The sequence below is a fragment of the Marmota monax genome, unplaced genomic scaffold (genome assembly GCF_021218885.2).
Source record: "Marmota monax isolate L192 unplaced genomic scaffold, Marmota_monax_Labrador192_F-V1.1 WCK01_AAM20220418_F8-fsc00209, whole genome shotgun sequence".
NCBI lineage: Eukaryota > Metazoa > Chordata > Mammalia > Rodentia > Sciuridae > Marmota > Marmota monax.
In genome coordinates, this window is record NW_026694493.1 from 2,049,707 (window position 1) to 2,074,321 (window position 24,615).

Below are 24,615 nucleotides of genomic sequence, written 5' to 3' on the forward strand. Positions count from 1 at the left end.
GACGCAGGCCCCGGGCTCCAATCAGGAATATGGGAGTTATCATCCATCAGTGCTCACTGGGCACTCACAGTGTGACCTCAGGTACACGGGCTTCCTTTTACCAGATAATAAAGCAGGGATCAGACACCATCTGCCCTGAGGCTTTGTGAGGAGCAATGAATGGGATTGACGGCACAATGGCCAGCAGGTGTGTGGTGCCCGGCTGCAGCCCCTTCCCTGGAGTAAGGGGACCCATGGAGCAGAGGATGGAGCAGAGGGCCTGGCTGCCCAAACCAGCTCCAGCACCTCTCTTCTGCCTTTCTCGGCCTAGCCTTCCCTTCTCCTCGCTTTCTGTAGTCCTGCAGCTGTGGTCTCCTTATCCCACCTTGAACTTGCTCCCAGTTGTTGAAAGCTGCCCAAGTCACACGCAGCAGCAACAATATCATGTCACATCCAAATGGGAGGCTGAGTTAGAGGGTGGAAGGCAGGGAGCCCCCCTGAGCTGCTCCGGGTTCCTTCCTAATTCACCACTTCCCTTCCTGCCACCCCCACCCCCTGGCTGGCCCCTCTTACAGCCGGCAGAGAAGGAGGAAGCCTTCTTCAGCTAGGAGGCAGCAGTCCCTGTTCCTGATGCCTGGCTTCTGTGGGCACAGCCCCTCCCCTGTCTCCCCGTAGTCCACCCGCCCCTTGGCTGGGGCCCGGCTCACCTTCATGAGGTCCCGATGGTGTTCCAACACACTGCATGTCGTCTGCCAGGTGTCCTGGTAGCACTCCCACGGGTCCACCCTAACATGGAGAGAGTTTCCATTTCCACGCTCTTTCCTCCCTCCATAGCTCAGGGGCTCACCATAGCTCAGGGGGCAAAGCTGGTCACATCAAGGGCTTAGATCTCTACTCAGATAAAACCTGGGCGTGAAACTGACCTCAGCTTCCTCTTCTGTGAAGTGAGAGGAGTCTGGTATAAGCTTATGAGAAAAGATGCTGGAGACAGTTTGCCTGGGTTAAATCCCCAGCCTCAGCCTTTCCAGCTGGGTAGGTGATTTCTCAATGCCTCATTTTCCCATCTATAAAATGGGAATAACAGTAGCAACTATCTTATGGTTTTGCTAGAAGGACTTAGTAAATTTTATATGTACAGTACTTAGTGGAGTGTCTTGCTCTTATTTACAAAAGCCAATCCTCTGAATCCTGCAGGATTGTGACAAAGATTAAGCCCCCACTTGATGGGGGCTCTGGTTTCCCTTGCCAGGCAGGTAAGATCCTGGAGCATCAGCTGGGTCTGCCTCCCTGAGCACTGGGGTACCTTGCAGGCCTGGGCATGAGGCACAGCAGTCAGACCAGGCCTAGGCTCAGGCCTAAAGTCACCCCTCCTGCGCGCTAGCTGGTGAGGTAAGCAGACTGATGTGGCTCTCGGGCTTAATTGCCAACTTAATGAGCTGCTAAATTGGGATATTTCTCAAACATTTCCTTAGCAGTTGAGCATTCCCTGTCCACCCCTTACCATGCACACAACACCTCAGGTTTTCAGAGATGAGATCACACTAACTGAAAGCTATGAAAGGGTTTTGCCCAGAGCCTGTTCCTCCCAGATCCCCAGCCCCCCTCCCTGTTCTGGGTGCACAAGGTGCCAGAGATGACCAGACACTTGACCTGGCTACTCAGGCTCCCTGGGTTGGGGGCCTGCCAGCTCCCATCTCTAGAGCTTGCTCTAAGACTCCCTGGTGATCTCAATTCTGGTGGTGATTTCAATTCTGATTTAACCAGTGCCTGGAACAGTGTAAGGCAGCCAGTAGGCACCCAGTGAATATTTACTGAATGAATAAGGAAATTATTCCAGAATCTTCTAAGCGTATCCAAACAGGAACAGCCTCCTGCTTCATGTTTTCCCTATTGGACTCCATTTCCCTGGGAGATCTGGAGAAGCCTCATTTCTAATCCTGACTCAACCACAGAGGGACTATCGCTCAGGCCCTTTGACTTCTCCTGGCTTGTGTCCCATCTGAGAAAGAGCAGCTGTCTTTCTACCTACCTGTGTCTCGAGGGGGGTGAGAAAGTCCATAAAGGGCACATGCTTCTCACACAATTCACTGCGCTCCAGTGGCCAGGACCACCGTTTAGTCATTATTGTCGCTTCCCTTGGCCGCCCACTGTCCCTCCTGGGCTGACTCTGCCCCCCTCGTCTGAGCTCAGCTTCCCATCACTTTCCTCCTTTCGTGGAGACCTTGAGGTGCTGCTTGTCTTCCCACAGGGGAAATCAGAGCACAAATGGTGTGCTGCGACTTTTTAAAAAACATCATCATCTCATGCAAATGATAGCGGTAGGAATTTAGGGGAGAATAATTAGCATAATTATTGGAAGCTTGCTTTAATTATGCTGCAAGCTCGGCAGATGGGGTCAGGGGAACACTGCCATCTTAGGGGCATGTCTGACTGGGAAAAGCGAGGAGCAGAAAGGCTTTCTGAGTCTGACTTAGTCTGAACACTGTTCAGGGCAATGCTTACAGGTCCCACACCTCTGTCCGGGAGTCAGTGTGGGTCCCGGAGGGAGAGAGGGTGGGAATGGGCAATTGCCAAGGGCACGGAACGTTCCCGAAAGGAAATGAGAGTTACTGGAAGTGAACAGGACTGAAAGTGGGGGGGGGGGTATTGGGGATATTTCTGGCCAGGTCTCCCCCAAAACCCAGTGATGCTTATGGAAGCTCTAAGAATCACACCAGAATCCAGATGTGCCAAAGCCGATGTGTCTTAAAAGTTCCCTCTGTAGTTTCAAAATCTCGACCGCTGAGGGCAAAACTAAAGTTCTCGCTTGGGCCACCCCTGGAGGTCTACCTGCCTATGACCTGTCCATGGCTGATAGCCTCCCTCCACCGCCCTGCCCTCCTGGGGTCCAAAGTACTGCCGGGCTCTTCCTGTTTCCCAGCCCCACCCACAGTGAGCTCAGGGCCTGCCCGGCCCCCTGCGGCCAGCCCTACCTGATCCAGTCGGAGTTCTGGACGGCCAGCTGACACATGATGAGGCGGTGTCGACTAGACACGAGGCCCTGGGAAGCAACAGAGCAGTCACTGGGAGGCCCCTCTGTTCCCCACAGCACCCCTGGAACGGCAGCCCAAGCCAGCCCGTTACCGAAGTGCCACCAGTTTTTGGTGGTGAGAGGGAATGAGAGCTGTGACCCCTTTACTTGTCCATCTGCCCCACAGACAGGCATGGAGTGGCGAGGGGAAGGAAAAAGGAAGATGGATGTGGGAGGGTACCAGCCCAACCAGGCTGATGGATAAGCTACGGTTTCTGAGGCAGCTGGAGTGTGCCCTGCACAGAGGGGAGACCTAACTCAGCCTGGTCTTATGGCACAGTCCGGCAGCACAGGAGGCTTCCCCCAGCGCCTACCACGTGTATCTGTGGGAGGAAGAGGAATGACCAGGAAAAGTGACACAGGAAGGTAGGGGCAGGCAAAAGAATTTTAAATCAGATTTTTAAAGGCATGGGCTGTTTTCTCCTAAAATCCCAACAAAGACTTGCCCCGGGCTGCTCAACCCATAACCAGGTGCCAATTTGGCATTGAGGCCAAGTGACAACACGCGGGCATGCCTGCTCCTCCTCTAATGAGCTCTGTCTGGGCATGGCACTGTGTGTGGCTGCCTGTCTCTGGCAGCAGTTGCTCCCAGCTGCTGCCCCAACACCCACTCATTCAGGTCTAACTGATGTCCTGAGACAAGGGGGACTCAGACGGGACTCTGTATTCGAGTATTTTGCATTTTCAAGGATCTTAGCATCGCAGACCATGGGGGCAGTTTTATCCAGAGGAGGAATCAGGTGAGAGGGGTGGGGTGAAGGAGCAGAGGGCAGGGCAAAGGAAGGGACCCACCTGTTTTCCATAGGAGTCGTGGACCGGGGAGACGATCCCGCCAATCACAATAAACCTTCCAGTTTTGTGCAGATAATCCCTGGCTCTTTCTAATTAAGAGAAGAAAAATCACACGTGACAAAGAGGAAAGGTGTGGATTAAAGGTGATAATTGAAATCAATATGTTCAGCTCTCTACTGCTAAGGCTTATTTCTTGCCATTTAAATAGGAAGTGTCAACTTTCAAAGCAAAATGCTGGTAATTCAAAAGGTTATGGAAGCCCCTGAAGCGAAAGGATTTAGAACTCAAGAGGATTAATCCAGTTTTAAAGGTTCTCTGTCAGAGGAGCCCAAGGAGGGCTTTAAAACAAACACCTCATTAAGAGCCACTAGAGAGACAGTTGGAATTTACCTCTATTGTCACTTGCAGAAATTCCAATGAGAAGCAGTAGTTTAAAAAGAAAGGGGGAAAAGGGCTCCTTATGATATGAAAGACATGCTGATTGCTTCATCTAGTTACTAAGAAGAGAAAAACCACCAAAACAAATGTAAAGGGCCTTTCACATAATTATGGAGAATTGCAAGTCCACCGTCATTACCCTTGGCTGAGAAAAAAAAAATGGCCAGAGAAAAGTCTTTTTTCCTTTGGAAGGAATGTGATATTGCTTATCCAAATTTATCAGACAAGCTCAATTGTATTTTCATGACAAAGCTCAGCAAACTAGGAAGGAGCTGAAAGTCTAGCCATATTTTGCTTCCTAGGGGGCTCCTTATACAAATCCCAACAGGATTTGTATCTTTCTCTGAGCTTGCATCTCAGAGAAAGGATGGGGATCTTACAGTGAAGGAATGTGGATGTGAAAGCTGAGCATTTGACGAGCATTCTCCAGGACTGCCTTACTGGTTCTCTTAACACCTAAAAATAAATCCCACCACATTTGCTTCTTTTTACTCTTTCAATGTGAAATCTCTTGATTAAAAAAAAAATGAGAGAGAGAGAGAGAGAGAGAGAGAGAGAGAGAGAGAGAGACTATTTTGAGCACAGTTTTAGATTTACAAAATAATTGAGCAGATTGTATATAGAATTCCATATATTCCGCCCTCCTTTTACCTCTCACCTAACAGCGTCCCTCATTATATTGATCATCTTGTACTAGGATAGAGTGTTTCTACACCTGACAAATCAATACTAACATATTGTTAACTATTGTTCATGATTCACTCTGTGCTATAGAGCTCTGTATGTACCACCATTATAGCATCATATAGGGTATCATTAAATAAGTGAAAAGCTGCTTTGCTCCATCTATTTGTCCCTCCTTCTCACCTCAACCTCTGGAAACCACAGATTTTTTTTTAACCTTTCTAGAGATTTTTCCTTTTCTAAAATGCTATATAGTTGGAATCATACAAAGCCTTTTAGACTTTTTTTTCATTAAGCAATATGCATTTAAATTTCTTCCATATCTTTACAGGGCTTCACAGATCATTTCTTTTTATCACTAAATAGTATTTCCTTATCTAGATACACCTCTACTTGTTCACCCATCAATCTGCCAAAAAGACATCTTAGTTGCTTCCTGTTTGGGATGATTATAAATAAAGCTGGTATAACATTCATGTGCAGGTGTTTGTGTAGACATAAGTTTTTAATTCAGTTGGGTAAACATCTAAAATGTGGCCCCGGATCATATGGTTAAGGGTATGTTTAGTTTTGTAAGAAACTGACAAACTGTCTTAAAGTGGCTGTACCATTTTGCAATCCCACCAGCAGTGAATGAGAGTTCCTGTTGCTCCATGTCTTCATCAACATTTCATGTTGTTGGGTTTATGGGTTTTAGCTATTCTAATAGTTGTGTCACATTTGCTTTTTAAAAGAGCAATATTATTTCACTTGTTTCCAAGTCTTATGCTGAGGCCAAGTTCAAGGCCTTGTAATTAAACTCCTCTGATATTTGAATGAATTCCACAGCCCATCTTCCCTTCTCTTGGCTCTTCACATCCCAGTCATGTGCATCTGGCCCTTGGCTGTCACAGGTCCTCTTCTGCAATCAGCCAGGACTTCCTTACTCGCCCTTCCCTCCAAAAAGTGTCCTCTCCTTACTGTTTCCTCACCCAAGCACTTCACTAGAAGCCCTGCTCTACTCCACTCCAGTCTGCCTTCTCGGTCCTATGTCCCCTCTTCTGGACTTTGCCCTCCTACTTCCTATGCACTCAGTCCCAGGGGCCTGGAAATTGTCTCTGAAAGATGTTGACCCAACTTCTCTTCTCTTGAGTTCCTCAAAGACAGGGCTCTTCTTTGCAGTAGGAAAGAGATTCCCAACTCAGGCTCAAAGAGATGTGCAATTAACACAGGAGTGAGAAGCAAGCTGAGCATGAAATGATTTGCATGTAGCTTCACGTAGGTCGGACAGTGACACTGCCTTTGGAAGCACTGGGAAGGTTTAAGAAAACACAACTGTAGTCCAAGCATGGTCCAGTTTGTCACCCAGGCTAAAGACTCCTTTGGTTCTTAAGCACTCAGCAGAGTGACTTCTTTATTGAGCAGTGGATGCTCATCAAATGTTCACACCCAGAACACTTATGGATCTGCCTGCCCCTATTCTTGCTTCTTTAGGGTGTCCTTCTGCTGAGTCATCTTTCTTTGTCCAGAGAACCGCCCACTCCATTCCTCAGACCTCGCTTCAGAATTCTCAGGGAAATCCACTGTACCAATGAATTGCCTTAGAAGCTGTCTTTTTCCTGGACAAGACAAAGAACCCCCTCTCCAGGCAATGCTCCAACCTTCCCTGCCTTGAAAAGAGACAGTTTCTGAAAGGAATCACCCCAACCCTACAACCCTGAAGAGTTAAATCCAGAAGAGTTTCTGTGATCATGCAGTTCAATTCAATTTAGTAAATGTTTATTGATCACAAAACTCCCTGACAGATGCTACAGGAATGTGAGGGTGAGGAGAACTTTATTTATTATTCTTCAAAGGTTCACATAACGGGGAAACAGAAAGTCATCCTGATGGTTCTAACGAGACTGAATTGGATGAGTGCTACAGCAGTGGCCTTCAACGTTCTTGTTTTACTATGACCTACAGTCTGGGATGCGTTGAAATCAGGACACAAAACATACATATGTATATTTAACTGGAATATAATACAAGACCCTCATTATTGTACTAGGCGTTGTTATTCTCCAGTGTATTCTTAGTCTAATAATCATAAATTTAAATAAAAAGCTGGTCATGACCTATCAGTGGGTGGCAAAGCTATAGTCTGAACTACTGTGTGCCATCGTTGAGACGCTAAGAGGAAGGAGAAAAGGAATTTTCCCCTGGGGAGCCGAGAATGACTTCTTGGAAAAAGTAGACTAATTAAAATTTGGCCTTGAAGAAAGACAGGGCTTCAGTAGGCAGAGTGAAGGTGAGTCTTCTAAGTAGAGTGAAGAGTTCCAGCTGATGTGCAGAAATTGCACAGTGAAAAGCGGGCTCCCCAACAGGTTTAGTCTCAGCATGATGGTTGGGCTGTGGCTGGTCTTCTCGGAGTGGGAGCAGGGAGCAAGGTAAGGGTGCTGTGGGCTGAGAAAGTTGGATTGCTGTGGACCCGGAAAGCAGGTCAAGGGGTGTGAACTTTACCCAGGATAACTATTGCATCATATGTATTTTGTACACTATTTGCATGGGAATCACCTGGAAGTTGGACACTGAAATGCAGATTTGAGGTCCCAAATCCAGAGTTAACTGAACCAGAGTCTGAGGTTGGGACTTAACATTTTGCATTTTTAAGTAATTTTTCCCAAGTGATTCTCCTGTTCTGGAAAGTTTGAGAACCATAGACATACATAGACACCAACTATATAGTTGGCCTCTAAGGACAACAGGGAATCACTGAAGGCTATCAAACAGGGATGTGACATGCTCTGAGTTGGAAGAAAAATTTACAGAAGGCATAGTGAAAGTGGTGAAAAATGTCTAGGGTGTCAAAGACCTATTTTAAAAGAGATAAAAATGCAGAGCGTGGTGGTACATGTTGGTGCTCCCAGTGATTTGGGAGGCTGAGCCATGGGGATCACAAGATGGAGGCCAGCCGGGGCAACTTGGTGATATCCCATCTCAAAAAAAAAAAAAAGCATGGGGTGTGTAGCTCTGTAGCAGAGCACTTGCCTAGAAGACCAAGGTTCAATCCCAGATCTGTAACACACACACACACACACACAGAGATAATCATTCCAAGATGGAAATTTTGATGTGGGTGATGAGGGTAGATAAGGGAGATGACCCTTGGTAACTTTCCAGAAAATGCTTAGGGACCCAGAAAGCAGGATTTACTCCTCTATCCAGATATTTTTGTCTTGTTTTGCCCCTGGGCTTTTCAGCGGGACACATCACAGCCATGCAAGGAGCATCCATCTTTTAGACTGTGCCTTTATAAGATTGTACTGAGAATCCTAGGTTTAAACTCTGCAGTTTGCTAGTTGTCTTGTTATTCTCTACCTTGAAAGGCATGTCAAGCAAGAAAGAACTGGCACCCAGCTAAACAAAAGTGACAGGGAACACATCCAATGATTCTCTTTCCTTGTTTCCCAAAGAGATTTCAAATGCCTGAAAAGTCTGCCTAGACAAACCCAGAACTGTGGAATACTGGAAATGACACTGAACTTGGGATAAGAAGACTTTTAGACCTTGGGCCAGGCACTTAATTTCTCTGAGCTTTAAGTTCCATATTTTTAAAATGCCTTCTTTGCAAGATTGTAATGAGGATGAACTCGAATTTATAAATTATATAATATAGATCATATAATTCATAAATTATATTTATGAATATAAATGTGCACAATGCCCAGATGGTTCTACTCGAGGTTCCCATCAAACATTTAATGAATTACCAACTCTACAATGGAAAAGAGACACTTTCCAATTCATTTTGTGTATTAAACATCACTTATGACTATATGTACATAAAAATCCTTAGCAAAATATTAGCAAATAGAATCCAGCTACATATATAAAAAGAAATAATTCTATGCCAGGACCAAGAGGCCTGGACTCCAGGGACGCAGGCTGTTTCACTCTCTGAGGTATCATTCAGTATAAGCCTCCATATTAACAGGAGAAAAATCACATGATCCTATTAGCTGATGCAGAAAAAGCAGTTGACAAATTCAACCTTCATTTATGACAAAAATTGTCAGTAAAGTAGGAATAAGAAGGAAATTCCTTTACTTGATAAAGAAATTCCTACAAAAACCTACAACTAACGTCATGCTTCATGGTGAAAGTCAGAGCGCGTCCCTTTAGGATCAAGAGGACCTTTAAGATCAGGGACCTCTACTTTCACCACTTTTATTTGACACCGTAGCAGCTTTCTAGCAAGCACAGTAAAGTCAGAAAAGGAAATGAAGGACAGATGTATCAAAAAAAGGGGAAATTTCAAAACCTATCTATCTGTATTTGTAGATGACATGATGGTTTACTTAGAAATCCCAAGAAATCTACAAGGAAACTCCTAGAACTAAGAAGTGAACTGAGTTCAGCAAGGTCATAAGATACGAGATCCGCATAAGAAAATGAATTCTATTTCTATATGCTAACAACAGACACATGGAAACTGAACTAAAAATACAAGGCAACTTGTCACTCAGAAAAAAATAAAATGCTTAGGTATAAATTAAAAAAAAAAACAGATACAGGGCTTGTATGTTAAGTATTACAAAAAGCTGATAAAAGAAATCAAAAAAGATCTGAGTAAATAGCTTTCATAGATTAGAGGACTCAACACAGTAAAGAGGTTAATTCCTCCCAGAATGATATATAAATTTCATGCATTCCTATCAACATCCCAGCAATATTTTTAAGAGTATGAAAGAGTCCCAAGGAAGCTCCTGTGCCCCGCTGTTGCCCTCCCACCATATGAGGACACACAGAATGTTTATGAGGAGCAGAGTCTCAGGAGACGTGGAATCTACCAGCACCTTGATTTTCGACTTTCCAGCCTCCAGACTGTGAACAATGAATTCATGTTTTTTTTTATAAGTTACCCCACCTAAGGTCCAAATGGACTAAGATGGTAACCACTATTGAAAACTGGTGAAGGGCAGCTGGAATCTCTCTGTATTATCCTTGCAACTCCCCCATGAATTGATAATTATTTTTTTAAAAAGATTTTTAAATTCATGCTAATCTAACACACACCGCAGTTTTAAGGTGGTGGTGTGCAAATATCCAGGTCAGTGGCAAGAAGCTGGTTCCAGTTGGGGGCTTCTGGAACTTTCTCTCTGCCCCTCCCTTTCCATTTTTGCTGCCCTCTGAATGCCAAACTTTGGGGTTGTTAAGGCATGGCAGGGTGTCCTCTAAAGTGGTGCTTCTCACACTTTGATGTGCATGGGAATCCTCCCCGGCGGATCTTGTTAGAAAGTAGATTCCTATTCTGTAGGTCTGGGGTGGAGCCTGAGATCAAAGCTGAGACTAGGGTGAGGGGAGCAGGGTGAGATTATTCCAGTGCTGGGTCAGAGCGTGCCTTTGGTTAAAATGTTGGTATTTTGTTCATCATGATTTTTTTTTTGCATTAATTTTGATATCTTAAAATAGTGTTTATCTCAATTATTGAACATTGGGGTGCTCCTTTAAATTTTGCACTCCAGGGGCATCCCCCTTGCCTCACTTGCTTGAGAATCAGCATTTCTGACATACTCGCTCTCGCCTGCAAAAGAGGCCAGTGCTGCTGGACTACAGGACTATGTTTTGAACAGTGAAGACTAAAGATAGGGGCTGGGGATGTGGCTCAGCGGTAGAGCGCTCGCCTTGCATGTGCGGCCCTGGGTTCGATCCTCAGCACCACATAAAAATAAATAAGATAAAGGTATTGTGTCCAACTACAACTAATATATATATATATATATATATATATACTAAAGATAGACAGAGCAGCCCCCTGCAAGGTTAAGGGGTGGTGGGGGGGAGGCTTTCCTTCCTCTCCCACTGGGCCACCACCTCCACCTTGCATGACAAAGACTTTCTGGACATTGGCAGGAAGCCAGCCCATTGGCAGAGCTGTAGCTTGGGCCCTGGAATTTAATTTCATGCCAGGCCTCCAAAATGTAGTCTATTTTTGTCCACCCATTCTGTCCCAGGGAAGGAGCCAAATTGCTCCAACATTTTTACACTCAGGTCTGACCTGCTCTTTGGTTCACTTGGTCCATGCCCACAGCCAGCAGCACCATTTCTGCATCCTGTCCTCAGGACCCTGAGGGTCTACTGTGTCCCACGGCTTCTCCCAGGCCACCTGAATCCAGGTAAATCTCCCTTCCTGGTAGCCAGTGCTGGACTGACCCACTAAGACAGACATGACACAGAATTTTTCTGTTAATAAAAATTCATGAGACACATACCTTGGCTCCTGGCTGAGGTGCGTAATCTCCTCTCCCCTTCCAGGGAGTTAATGGAGGAAACACTGTGGTCAGGGCATCAATACTAACTCAATTTTTACCCTTCGGTTGCAATTAGAAATGACCCCTTCTCAGCCGTCTTCACAGCTGGAGCTGGCTGTATTTTCCTTGTTTGGGAATTTCACAAAGGCCGTGTGGATTTGTAAACATTCTAAATTGTAGAAAGATCAAACACTGGATAATAAAGGAAGAAATCAAGCTGAGTCCCTCCAGGAGAGTTATCTCTGCTTACAGACTAAAAGGAAAAAATGTAGAGGAGACTTAGCCACCCACCCCAGGCCACCAAGCTGAACCTTGAACATCCCCTAACAATATGTGATGAGTGTTTATTATGTGTAAGGCTCTGGGCCAGTTGCTGGGAGGGACTCAGAAAAACAGGACACAATCCTCATCTTTAAGGAGTTTGGATGTTTGATGAGTGGACACAGCATAGATAATAGATGCCCAAATGGACAGCAGGGATATTCAGTGATCTAGGACTCCAGGAGGGAGCTATCCTGGTGGGATGGGGTGGCCTAGGACACCTCCCTGACATATGTGATCTTAAACTGGGAACTGACAACCAACAGCCGGGAGAGGAAGGTGTACTAATCGTGTCATAAGTGAAAATTATACTTGAGTCTGAAATAAGTATGAAAGGGTAGGTGTTATCTCTGACGTCTGACCCATAGGTGGGACCATGGGCACTTCCCTGGCATCCCCTGGACAGGATTAGCTGGGTGGGCTGACATCCCCAATCAGCACAGGCCAGTTATGGATGTGCCCCCTCCAGGAAAAGCCATCAGCTTTGCTCCCCCTTGCATGGCTGGCCATCTGCAGATGCTTGTCATCAGACCTCAGAGGACCGGGAGGACAGGACACCAGCACGATGCCTTCTCTCTCCCTTGGACCCATTACCCCTGACTATAGAAGAAGCAATGACATACAAAGTCCCTTGAGGTTACAAGGCCACAGTTTTTTCTTGAGCGTGAGAGACCTCTTTTAGAGTCTTGTTTCTCTGACTCAGAAGGCAACTGATGAAAGTTAGCTTTTCGAAGGGGATGATGGGGTACCCAGATGTGGTGTGTCCATCTGCCCAGTCTCTGTGGCCAGTGGAGACTCAGGGGTTGGGATGCATCTAAGCAGACACCCAGGCACAGAGCAGCCTGCCAAGAAGATGCACTGGAGACCCAGAGACTGAATATCTCTGCCTCCCTCCAGCTCCTCAGGCTGTCTGAACTCACCAGAGAAAGTACAAATGCTTCCCAGAACCCCTGGAATCCTGACCCTCTCTAGTTCCCCATCTCCAGCCCTTTCTCTGGTTCTTACAGCCACTGCTCCTAGTCCTGTGCCAGCTGTCATTACTGGTGATCCCATTTGTTCCACTACCTTTAGCCGGAGAGAATTCAAGTCCCTTTGTCTTCAGGGAGGAGAAGTGATTTATGACCTCACTTCCACACCTGTCACTTCTGACAGGCCCTGCGGAGTGAACCAGCCCTGAAGAGCCACATCAGAAGTTTGGCCCCATTAAATCCTTTCCACCCAGATTCCCATCCCCGACCCAGTCTCCTAAAACCTTCTGGCTTCTTGGAATTCACCCATTGTTGAAAAAGATTTTTTTTTATATATTTATTTCTTCAGAAGTGGAAAGCTAAATATATGGGTAAAAATATGACACAAACTAAATATACACACAAAAATATGACACAGAATGAAGCTCTCCCTTCAGTGAGACTCAAAAACACAGGAGAGAATTATTTTAGAAACCCACAGACTGTAAGTCTAAATTTAACAGGGTGGGTGGCTGGACTGGGGTGGGGGATAGGATGGAAGGTGAGGGGGAAGGACTAAAGGCAGGAAGAGGACCCATAAGGCAGGAAGCCCACCATGGCTTCATGATAGGGTGACAGCTCTGTCACCTGCATGGAATTGGGCTCTATTTTAAACCACAAATCTATTTTTTCCACACCTTAATAACCTTTTTGAGGCTGAGGCAGGAGGATTGCAAGTTAGAGGCTAGCCTGGGCAACTGAGTGAGACCCTGCTCAGAGTAAAATAAAAGGAGTTGGGAATGTGGCTCCATGGTAGAGCCTTGTCCATCATGTGTGAGGCCCTGGGTTCGACTCCCATGGACCATAACAAAACAAAACAAAAACGTTGCTTTTGCCCTAAGAAATGCTGTTGGGAAAACAGTGGATCTTTTACAGCTTTGTTATTGGTATTCATCTTCTCTTTCTACCTTCCCAAGAAGAAATATTTTTTTTCCACAACCAGGAGCTTCTTTCTAGGATAACCAACTGTCCAAGTTTGGTGGAGACTTTCTTGGTTTCAACACAAAAAGCTCCAGGTCCCAGGAGACTTTAGTCCCTGACCATGGTTGTGGGGCCAAATAACAGCCCTCCAAGGACAGTCACCTGGAACCTGTGAATGTTATCTTGACATGGCAAAAGGGACTTTGCACATGTGATTTAAAGATCTTGAAATGAGGAAATTATCCTGTATTTTATCTGGATGGGCCCAGCATCATTATAAAAGGGGTGTAGGAGGGTCAGAGTCAGAGAAGGAGATGTGACAACAGAAGCAAAGAGAAAGAAAGAGAGAGATCTAAAGCTGCTACTCTGCTGACTTGGAAGCAGGAAGAAGGAGCCATGATATAAGGTATGCAGATGGCCTCTGCAGGCTGCAAAAGATGAGGGAATAGATTTTCCCCTAGATCTTCCAGAGAGAACACACCTTGATTTTTTTTGTTACCATTTAAAATTTTTATTGTATATTTCACACCTTGGTTTTAAGACTTCCAAAACTACCAGATAATAAATCTGTGTTGCTTTAAGCCAATACGTTTTTGATCATTTATTCCAGCGGTAACCAGAAGCTAATACAGTCAGTTGGAAGCCCTTTCCCCACCTTGACAAGGCTGCCCAATGAACTGGTGAAACATTCAGGCGCAGAACCAAAGAACAGGTATGTATCAGCTACCACCAAAGTGAAGCAAGGGAGTCCACTCACAGAAAAATGTACCATGTTTAGGACTCTTTTGGAGACACAGAAAGGACACCATTTGAAAATCATTCCATACTGGCCAAATTTCATTGTAAGCATGTATGAAAACGGAACAACAAATCCCATCAATATGTGCAACTCTAATGCACCAATAAAAAAGTCGAAAAAAATAAATAAAAATAATTCCAGCTGGACATGATGGTGCAGACCTGTAGTCCTGGAGAAGTTGAGGTGGCAGGGTCTCTTGAACCCAAGATTTTAACAGCATCCTGGACAACATAGCGAGACCCAGTCTACATACATACATTATTTGGACTTTACTCTAAAAAAACTAAAATTAAAGAAATCCACAAAAATCTGTAAACACCCCCAAATAAACTTTTGCAATTCCTTAGGCTAGGACACTAGCCCCCACCTAGAAGGCAGTGGAACATAAGCTAATAGGCCTCTGTTCAAATCCTGCCCAGGTATTACTGGCTGGGTGACCTTGGGTTACCCACTAGTTACTGAGCCCACTCACCTCCATCCTGGAGTGATAATATCCAGCTCATAGAGTCCTTACATGCAAAGAACTTAACAAAAGATCAGCACTGAGAAATGATTTTTATTTCCGTGGAAGTCCAACAACTCCAGGGAAGAAGGCCGAGGAGGACCAGGAAAACTCAAAAACCCTTATGAAAATATGCAGCTTGCCAAAGCGAGAACATTACATCTAAGCAAAGCTCATCAGCGGCCCCAAGAAGATGTTTTTCTTGGTGCTCCTTGCTTCTATTGTCCTGCCCTCCCTTAGAGAGAGCAGATGTTCCCCTCTGGGCCTGGGAAGCCATCTGCAGAGACAGAAGGCCTGACTATTACCAGACCCTGATCCTCGCTCCTCTTTAAGGGAAACCAGACAAAGCGTTCTGAGTAATGCCAGAGAAGCCACCGTTAGGCTTGGCGCTCTGCTGCTTGCTCTTGGGCAGATTGGCTCACTTCAGATGTGTTCAGATGATGGATGGCAGAGAGAGCTGCGAGCAGGAAATGTCGGCTGGCCCACTGCTCACCAGGTTATTGATTGAACTCTGCTAGCAGTGGGACACAGGAGGCTTCGGCTGCGATGGATGAGGTTGCTTTGAAAGGTTTCATTTGTCTTGTGAAACTCTTGGAGCTCACAGAGAGTTTTGCTACTTCTCTCCCAGCTGACCCAGAGGCAAGACTCTGGGAGACATCAGCACAAAACAGTATAAAAATCACCCTCAAGATTGTGGCGGGAAATAAGACACCATATGTGTCAATTAAGTAAAAACTCTTTTAGACATGACTTTAATTAGTGAGGATGAGGGGGAAGTGTACATACTAGCACATAGTTAGTGGGAGGATAAATGGATAAAGCCTTTTAGGAGAACAATATGGCAGCCAGCATCCATCAAAATGACAAATGGGCACAACCTTTGACCTGGCGATTCTAGTTCCAGGAATCCATACTTCAGAAAATACTTGAGCATGTGCACAGAGATGGATTCAAGAGGTTGTGTCACTTCAGCATTATTTGTAATAGTAAAAAATCAGAACTAAATAAGGAGGCAGTTAAACAAAATTGTGGCCCATACCATTAAAAAGAATGGTCTGGTTTGGCATGGGAAGATCTCCAAGACATACTGTTAGATGAGGGGGTAAAAATCAAGTTACAACTAGCATAGTGGTATACCCCTGTAATTCCAGCTACTCAGGAGACCAACACAGGAGAATCATAGATTTGAGGCCAGCCTGGGCAACTTAGCAAGACCCTGTCTCGAAATAAAAATTAAAAAGGTTGGTGGGCTGGGATATATCTCAGTGGTAAAGCACCTGCCTAGCCTACATGAGGCCCTGCTTCAATTCCCAGCACCAAAATAAATAAATAAAGTTATAGAACAATACTTGTAGGTTGGTGACATTTAAATAAAACTATGAATATCAGGTAACTTTGGATGGTGACAATACCAGTAGTGAGGAAAATAAAATTGGGAGCAGGAAAGATTGGGAGGTGTGGGTTGGCTTCTCCGACACACACCTCAGTCAGAATGGGAAGAGTGGCAGGGCCTGGGAGAAACTGAACGTGGTTCTCTCAGGCAGGAGAGTCAGGCCATGTGGCTGTGGTATTAGGACAACTGTGGGTGCCAAAGGTAGACCAGCAGGAGCAGACAGGAAGGGGAGGCTTGGGAGTTTACTCCAAGTCTTTAGAGGGATTTAAGCAGGATAATGATCCAATCTTACATTTATAAAAAATTATTTGGCTGTTGGGTGGGAAATAAGGGTGGAGCCAGGGAGACCAATTAGGAGCCCATTACAAGAGTCCAGGAAGAAATAACAGGCGTGAGAGATCCAATCTCCAGATCGCCCACCCTTGACCTCTGAGAGACGTTTGTGAGCATCTTCAAGTATTTGATAACAAGATATTATTTTTAAAAGTCAGAATGTCTACATTGAGTGGAGGGAACAGTCACACACCACGTGACATCTAGTCCACAACGGACCACATCCACAGTGGTGGTCCCGTAAAATCATGTGGCCTACTGATGTTGTAACTGACTTCACTTAAGTCTACTCTATAATGTTTGCACAACCATGAAATTACCTAAGGACTATTTCTTAGAATGTGTCCCTGTTGAATGACATATGACTGCATTTTAATAGAACTGAATTTTGTCACAGTTCATTAATTATGCAGATTATTTTGTTATGATTGTACGTGACCTGGGTGAATTTCGCTCCTAGAACTCTGCATTGCATTCATCAACCTGGTGTTATTGCCTTAGTTTATGAAATGAGTGCAGTACTGCCCCCCATCACAAAAGTCAAAAGGAGACCCCAGGAACTAGGGAAACCCAAACAAAATCCATAAGGAGGATAGCCCCGTATTCTCATGCTAAATGTATTAAGTGGGTTAGCACACTTCTCTCTCTCTCTCTCTGACTCTGTTTCGCTTCATTCTTCAGCTATAGTTGCAGTGCCCCCTAGAAGATTAGACTTTATCTTTTCCACTTTAATTTAAAGCATTGCAAATATTTTCTCTCAGGTGAACCCTCTTGGAACTATTCTAAAAATACAGGGTGGACACCTGAAGAATCATGGAAATTTGCCCCAGGCAGTCCAAAGCTCTATTCTTGGAATGTAAAAGATGAATTCTGTGACCTTTTTCAGAGAGGGCAGTTTTAATTAGAGAGGAAAGAGAAAGATTGCCAGCATCAGTGAATTTGGAGAGTTAGTCTGGGTGGGACTCAGATAGACTCTCCCAAACATTCTTAGGATGCCACATCCACAATTGTTCAAAGACCAAGGCCTGGGAAACCTTCATATCTCTAGGTTAGCTTCCTGTACCACCCGATCCTAGGACTACTTTTAAAAATCCCTGCATGAACGACCAGTGCAGAATCTCCTATGTTCCAGTGAGAACTAGCAACCTTCAAACCCTTCTTCCAGAATGCCTCAGATAGCAAATCCACTCCTCTTCTGCTCTGCATTAGCCTGGGTTTAAATCCAGTGCCACTCAGTCTGCACTGGTCCCTCTCCTGTCTCCAGAGGTTCTTCAAGAAGACCAAAAAGACCTCTATTGATAAAGAGGTTCTAGATCCATCATCCTTAACCAGGGCTGATTTTGCCCCCGCACATCTGGAGACATTTTAGTTGTCGAGACTAGGGTGGAAGAATAAATGGCATCTAGTGGGCAGAGGTCACAGGTGCTATTAGATATCCTATAATGCACAAGATAATCCCATAATAAAGAATTATCTAGTCCAACAGGTTAATAGTACTGTTAAAAAGAGTACGAGGACATTGCTTTTCACCAGGCTCTTGCACAGGGCCTCACAGACCAGACTAAAATTCAGAATGGAGCCATTCTCCCTAAGATTCCACATCACCAAGCTGAAACTAGGCTGTTTATCTGACCTGAAAGAGCAGAACGAGAGAGATTAACAGCTAAATTTCCCAAATGAATCAGATTTAATTGACACAATGAAGTTTCCTCTGCCTCGATTCTTTCACAGAAAAGGTAACTTAAAATAACCTGATGTTCACCAAATCAGTTATTTTTCAGTCATTCTGTTTCCCTGTCTGCCTTTCAAAGAAAATAACTCTGAAATGGCCAATCAGATTTTCTGTGCTTGCTGCGGCTTTCTTTCAAGTCCTTTTTGTCTACAAAACCAAACTCTTCTGCTCAGCTCGTAAAAACATTCTTTTTTATGGAATGAAGTGTTGCCCTATTCTAGAATAGAAAAGAAAGCCAAGCAAGATCTTTAAACTAAACGTCTGTAATGTAGTCCTCTGACAGATTCAAGGGCAAGGTAGCAAGACTTCCATTTGCAGGGTGAAGTGGAAACCAACAGGGCTAACACAGGTGGAGGAACCCTGACCCCCAGAGGGCGCTGGGCTTTCAGAATCTGCCACTTGGCCCCTTTTTTAGCACAAGGGACTATTATTAGAAAAAGTGACCAAGTCGAATAACATTTTGACAAATGTTCTGCATGTCAAAGGGGCTTCCAAACCATCCACGAGGGTCGTGAGAGATTGATCCTAAGGCTCCTGCTCACCCATGAGGCTGCTTTTTTTGAGATCCGCCCCTGCTGGAGGGAAGAGCCGCCATCGGGACCAGGTTCCTTGCTGCTCACCTTCCAGTTCTCTTCTCCATCTGCTCCCTTCCCTTGGCTTTTCAAGCCAAAGCTCAGCCTCAGGTGTCAGGCCTCCAAGCTACTGGGCAACTGGGGGGAATTATTGGCCAAAGACCAGTGAAGATCCCTTCTTCATACAGGCCCTAATTACTTCATTGGTTCTCTGTGAAAAAGCTGCGAAGGAATAATTCAGACAAATGGCACTAAAAGGATTTTCTGCAGTCTTCTATTTTCTAGATTTAAAATAATGCTACATAATAATCAGGTAAAACTCTTTGCCCTAGTTTCTTGGCTCTCTACTAGCCGAGTTTTTTTTTTTTTTTCTCTTGAAAGTTCAACAGCAGAGACTTCTTTGTGTTTCCCGGCGGTGGGGTGGACAGAGGCTCAGCCCAGCCAAGCTCCTCAGCAGAACCTACTGCCTGCCTCTCAGGGGATGGGCTTTCTAATCTGGATGATTTGTTTTATCTGTGCATATTAATTTACACAATAGTGGGTTTCATTGTGGCATATTTCAACATGCATATAATTTGACCAATCTCATTCCAACCTCCCCTCCTTCCTCTTCCCGATCCCCTTCTTCTATCCTGATGGTCTCCCTTCTATTTTCAAGAGATCCCTTGATGATTAATGGTGGTGAAATCTAGTCACTACTATTCTTTTCTCATGCAGATCCAAGAAATGGGCTTCATTTCAAAAGAGAGTAAAAACATGAGTTGTACAATTCATCTCACAGTTCAGGTGCTACACACACACACACAAACACACACACACACACACCATACACACCACACCACACATACTCCACACACCATATACACTATACCCCCCCCCCCACACACACACACACCATGCACACAGGCATACACCCCACACACATTCTGGTTCTGCCCAATTTAACCAAAGTGAATTTAGAAATTTAAAATCATACTATGAAAGAGAAAAAAAAGTATATTTTTTTTCTAGGCACATTAGTTATAGGGTTTTTTCTTTCTTTCTTTTTTTGGTCATTTCTTTTATTTTAAAAAAATTTTAGAAACAAACAAGCTGCAGAAATGGTGCAAAGAACTCTCATATCCCACTGTCCTAGATTCCTCATTTGTTAATATCTTACTGAATTTACTTGGTCATTTTTGCTGTCTGTGTATTCATATTATTATCACCTTTTAAGCCATTTGATAGTAAATAAACTATTTGCCTCTTTACTTCTAAACACTTCTGCATGTATTTTTTTGATGGGAAGGACATATTTGTGAGTTGATTGAGTTCCTCTCTTTCTAGCTGCAGGAAGGATGAACACTTGGCAAATGACCTAGAAGCCTGGGCCTGCAGAATGGGATTTTCCAGGGACCTCTGGGCGTCTCTGGGTTCAAATCCTCCCTCTACTATTTTTCAGTGGTGTGATTTTGGACATCTTCTTAGTTCTTAGTTTCTTCATCTGTGAAATGGGGCTAATGATAGTGCCTCTCATAGATTGCTGTGACGATCAATTGAACTAAGTCACTAAATACAACCATGCACGGACATTTTGAACGCCCATGACACCCCACTTGGTAACAACATTGCTTTATTACCAGATACTAGGATCTCTTTTTCTTTTCTCATTTTGTTTTAATTATTCAGATTTATTATTCTTCTAAAAATATTTTTATTAGTGCATCCTAGTTATAAATGAAAGTGGGGTTCATTTTGACACAATCATACATGCATGGAATATAATTTGCTTCAGTTCAGTCCCTAGTACTTCCTCTTTCTCATGCTTATTATTCAATATTTCTCCAGCCAGAGCCCTTTCCCATGAGGCCTACTACCAGTGTTCAATGGTGTGGTTATTACTGGACACAATGTCCCTAATTTCTGCCCCCCTCCCCCAACACACACACATCTTGGCCTTCTGTTCAGTTTAACCATGACTAATCTAGAAATTTGCAATCATAGCATGGAATAGAAAAGAAAGAAGTATCTTCTTGTAAGGTTATTAAGGAACCTGTGCTTTAAAACAGGACAACCACAAAGAATCTAAGGGGCCTGCCTGAGATCCAATATCTCTTAACCAGCAGTGGGCTGTGACTTGAGTAATCACCACTGAAAAGAGAGAGAGCTAAGTCCAGCTTCTGGTGTCTGGATCGACCAGATGAACTTTCTTTCTCTTGTCATGGATAACTGAGAATTTGGTTAGTAAGAAAAAGAAAACACGTGTTTACCAGAGATTTATCAGTATTCCTGGCACTGTGGCTAGATGTTTAGATATTTTCACTTTTAAGCGTTTCTTTTTGACAAACAGACCTCTTAAAATCCAGCATCAACAGCACACACTAATTAATCACTAATTATTACCAAGGTACAGTCCCAATGGGGAAGACTGGATTCAAGGACTTGAAGCAGAAAGCTCTGATTTCAAGGGCTCCCACTGCAGGTGGGATTTGTCTCCAGGGACCTGCTAGGTGTGAAACCCCTGGGAACAGGGTGGCTTTTGCTGAGCAACAGCTTTGGGCCACATGTTTACAAAGCAGGTTCTGCCAACAGCAGTTGCTGCTGAATGTCAGAAGCAGTCCCCAGTGTTTCCCACAGGGACCTTTCTGCCGGTTTCCAGAGGTACTATTCACACTCTTACATGCCTGCAGCCCTTCCCCAGCCTCTCGTCTGAAAGACAAGGCCCACCCTCCCTAGTGCAGCATATTTAGGGGGTCTTTATATCTGAGACTTTCAGCTCGTTGTTGTACCTTTTCCCCCAGCAATGTGTCCCTTCACACACGTGTTCCTTCTGCCTAAAAGGCTCTTCCCCATCTTGGTAACACCTGCCAACCATTCAAAATCCAACTCACCATGCCACCTTCCCTGACCTTCAGGGATGGAATTGATTCTGTCCTTCCCCAACTCTAGGCTCACCAGGACAGGTTGGGTCAAGTTTCCTATCGCGGTAGGACTGTGGTTTTACTCTTTCTTCTTTGCATCCCCAGCACCTAGTCCAAAGCCTGGCACCTAACTGATGCTCAACTAAGTTGGTTAGGTTACACAGAAGGGCACAGGGTGTGGAGGGTGGGGGCAGAGCTGCCTCCACCATGGGACTCTCTTCATTTCTGGCCCCTCCTTATCAACTAGATATCCAATAATACTTAATGGGTGTGTGCAGCCCTGTGCTCAGCTACAGCACACACGTGTGTAAAAGCGCAGGCAACTTCAAAGAGGGAGTGGGCGGCAGGCCAAATGTCTGTGTCACCTAGGGTCTGCCGCCCCAACACCTCCCTGAGAACAGTGGCTGCTCTGTAGGATGTGATCAGGAGGCGAAGGCTGCCCCCTCACCCCAGGCCTTACAGCTTGAAAAGGGACCAGATTCCACCACAGTCACACAGGCGCATGAACACAGATCCTTTCATGTTCCCTTTCATGTCTTTCGAGATCTTATGCCAGAATTTCCAGTCTAAAAGTGAATTTGTTATATACAGGTACAGTAACTTATGGGGGGAATTGGATACATTGTTTGTGGTAGTTTTGTGAATTTAAATCCCTAATGTCACCTCATGCAGATTTTAAGAGATAAATACAATGATCACTGATAAAAAGCTTAAATTAAATGCTTCATGTTAATATTCCAACCAATTCTATATTTTCTCATGTTATTCAGATAAACAGTCTACCTCAACAGGAAAGGTGTTGCTGCTGATTAAAAAATAAAAAGAGAATATTCATGCTGGGCGTGGTAGTGTACGTCTTTAATCCCAGCTACGGGGGAGGGAGGGAGACTGAGGCAGGAGGATTGCAAGTTTGAGGCCAAACTGGGCAGCTTAGTGAGACTCTGTCCCAATATAAAATTTTAAAAGGGCTGGGAGCTGGGCACGGTGGCACACATACATCCGTGATCCCAGAGACTTGGAAGGTTGAGGCAGGAGAGTTGCAAGTGCAAGGCCAATGTCAGCAATTTAATGAGACCTTTTCTAAAAAAAAAAAAAAAAAGCGGGTGGCGAAGGTGGCTGGGATGCAGCTCAGTGGTGGAGTACCGGGGGATCAATCCCCAGTACTACACAAAAAGAACAAAAGAAAATGTACTGGGCCAACATCATACTTCAGTGGCTGTCCATCCCTGACTCTCAACTCACTCAGGGAAGACATAACAGAAATAAAATACTATCAGACATATTGTCTTAACAAAAGGAAAAAATAAGCACAAAGTTCACCACTGGAAAAGTATTTCCACATTAGTGAACACTCAAAAACACATCACTCATTCATGTTCCAGGAACTGGCCCTGGATTTCTTTAGATGTCGTAATTCAGAGAGGACAAGCCGTGGTGTGTGTGTATGTGTGTGTGTGTGTGTGTGTATGTTTAATTCAATCCAGTTAAAAATAAAAATATTATATCCAAACTACTTTTAAAATGTTAGAATAAACGGTGAACTGAGCAAACCACCCAAGTCAGAGTAACCAAAGTCTGAACTCTGCAACCTTTGATTCTTCGAGGTTTTTTCCTTCTTAATGACTATTGAAATCAAACACTCCTACCAGATGGCGGGTGGACAGCCTGGCTTTCTTTTCTTTGGGCTCAGGTTCTGCCCAGTCCTGACGTCATCTGCACATGGGGGTGTTTCAGACATGGAGACATGCTTTGCTAAGGAGTGGTGGTGACATTACAGGCCCAGAGTCCCCTCTGACCCCACATGCTTCAGTTCCCAGGGATATTCCTCCCTGGAATGTGGAATTCATTTCAGCACAGGTCATGGAGAGCCATGTGAACAATAAAGAGGGAGTGGGTGGCAGGCCAAATGTCTGTGTCACCCAGGGCCTGTGGCCCCAACTCCTCCTGAGATCAATGGCTGCTCTGTGGGACGTGGCCAAGAGGAGAAGGCTGGCCCCTCTCCCCTCCAGGCCTTACAGCTTGAAAAGGGAGCAGATTCCATCACAGACAGACAGACAAACACGCACACATTCTTTCTGACCCTTTTTCTCTTTCATGTCCTTTGAGATCATATGCCAAGCTAGATGACAGTCCTAGATTTCCTCCAAAGATCACCGTAGTGCCGGCTCCAGTGCCAGGGTACACCGGCCCATTGGGCATCTTGGGCCTCAGAGTTGGTCAGGCACGGGTACCTGATGGACTGTCCTGGGACGAGGACACTTAGCTTGCATTCTGAAGGGCAGGACCTGTATCTCATCCAGCTCCCTGCCTTACCCAGCCCCAGCCCCAGCCCTTAGCAGAGCCCTTAAATATTATTGATACTTAGCAAACCCTGAGTTAGAAATCAGTTAGAGATCACTCTTTGCCTGACTCCCCTTCTTTCCTAATATAGAAATCGAGGTCTTTTCCCAGCAGCATCAAGTCCAAATACTAGTCAAAAGTCCCTCATTTCAGATCCTTGGCATGCCCCATGTCCAGATCTCTGTGCCGCATTCCCTCAGTTGCTCGGTAATCTGGCACTTCTTGTCACTAGACATGCGTGTATTAATAAATGTTACCTGCTCCATGACAAACACATACTTAAAAAAAAAAAATACATTTTAACAAAAGCCCCTAGTTTCTCCCCAAAAAAGTGACTCTAAAATGGGAATTTCATTCACCTGTGTCAAAGTGGGGCAACCCTCCAGATTGGAAAACTCATGTCATACCTCAAAAGTGACAGCCACAGGGCCATGCTCAGCCCCAGATTTACAGCCCACTGTGAGCCTGCCCATGGATTTCTCTATATGCTGACACTTATCATCCACAACCAAGTCATCTCTTGCTAGTCTTTGGAAGCAGAAAAGCCCTACAGTGCAGAC

General features: G+C 44.8%; 1 protein-coding gene across 1 annotated transcript in view; it reads right to left on the minus strand.

Moving 5' to 3' along the window:
• Nmnat2 (nicotinamide nucleotide adenylyltransferase 2) overlaps window positions 1–24,615 on the minus strand; it is a 141,387-nt gene that overhangs the window by 29,994 nt on the left and 86,778 nt on the right. Inside the window, exons 2-4 of the mRNA XM_046419558.2 lie at window positions 3,842–3,930; window positions 2,952–3,019; window positions 687–765 (exon numbers count right to left, since the gene is read on the minus strand). Coding sequence (XP_046275514.1) covers window positions 687–765; window positions 2,952–3,019; window positions 3,842–3,930 — 236 coding nt within the window. The remainder of the gene's footprint in view (window positions 1–686; window positions 766–2,951; window positions 3,020–3,841; window positions 3,931–24,615) is intronic.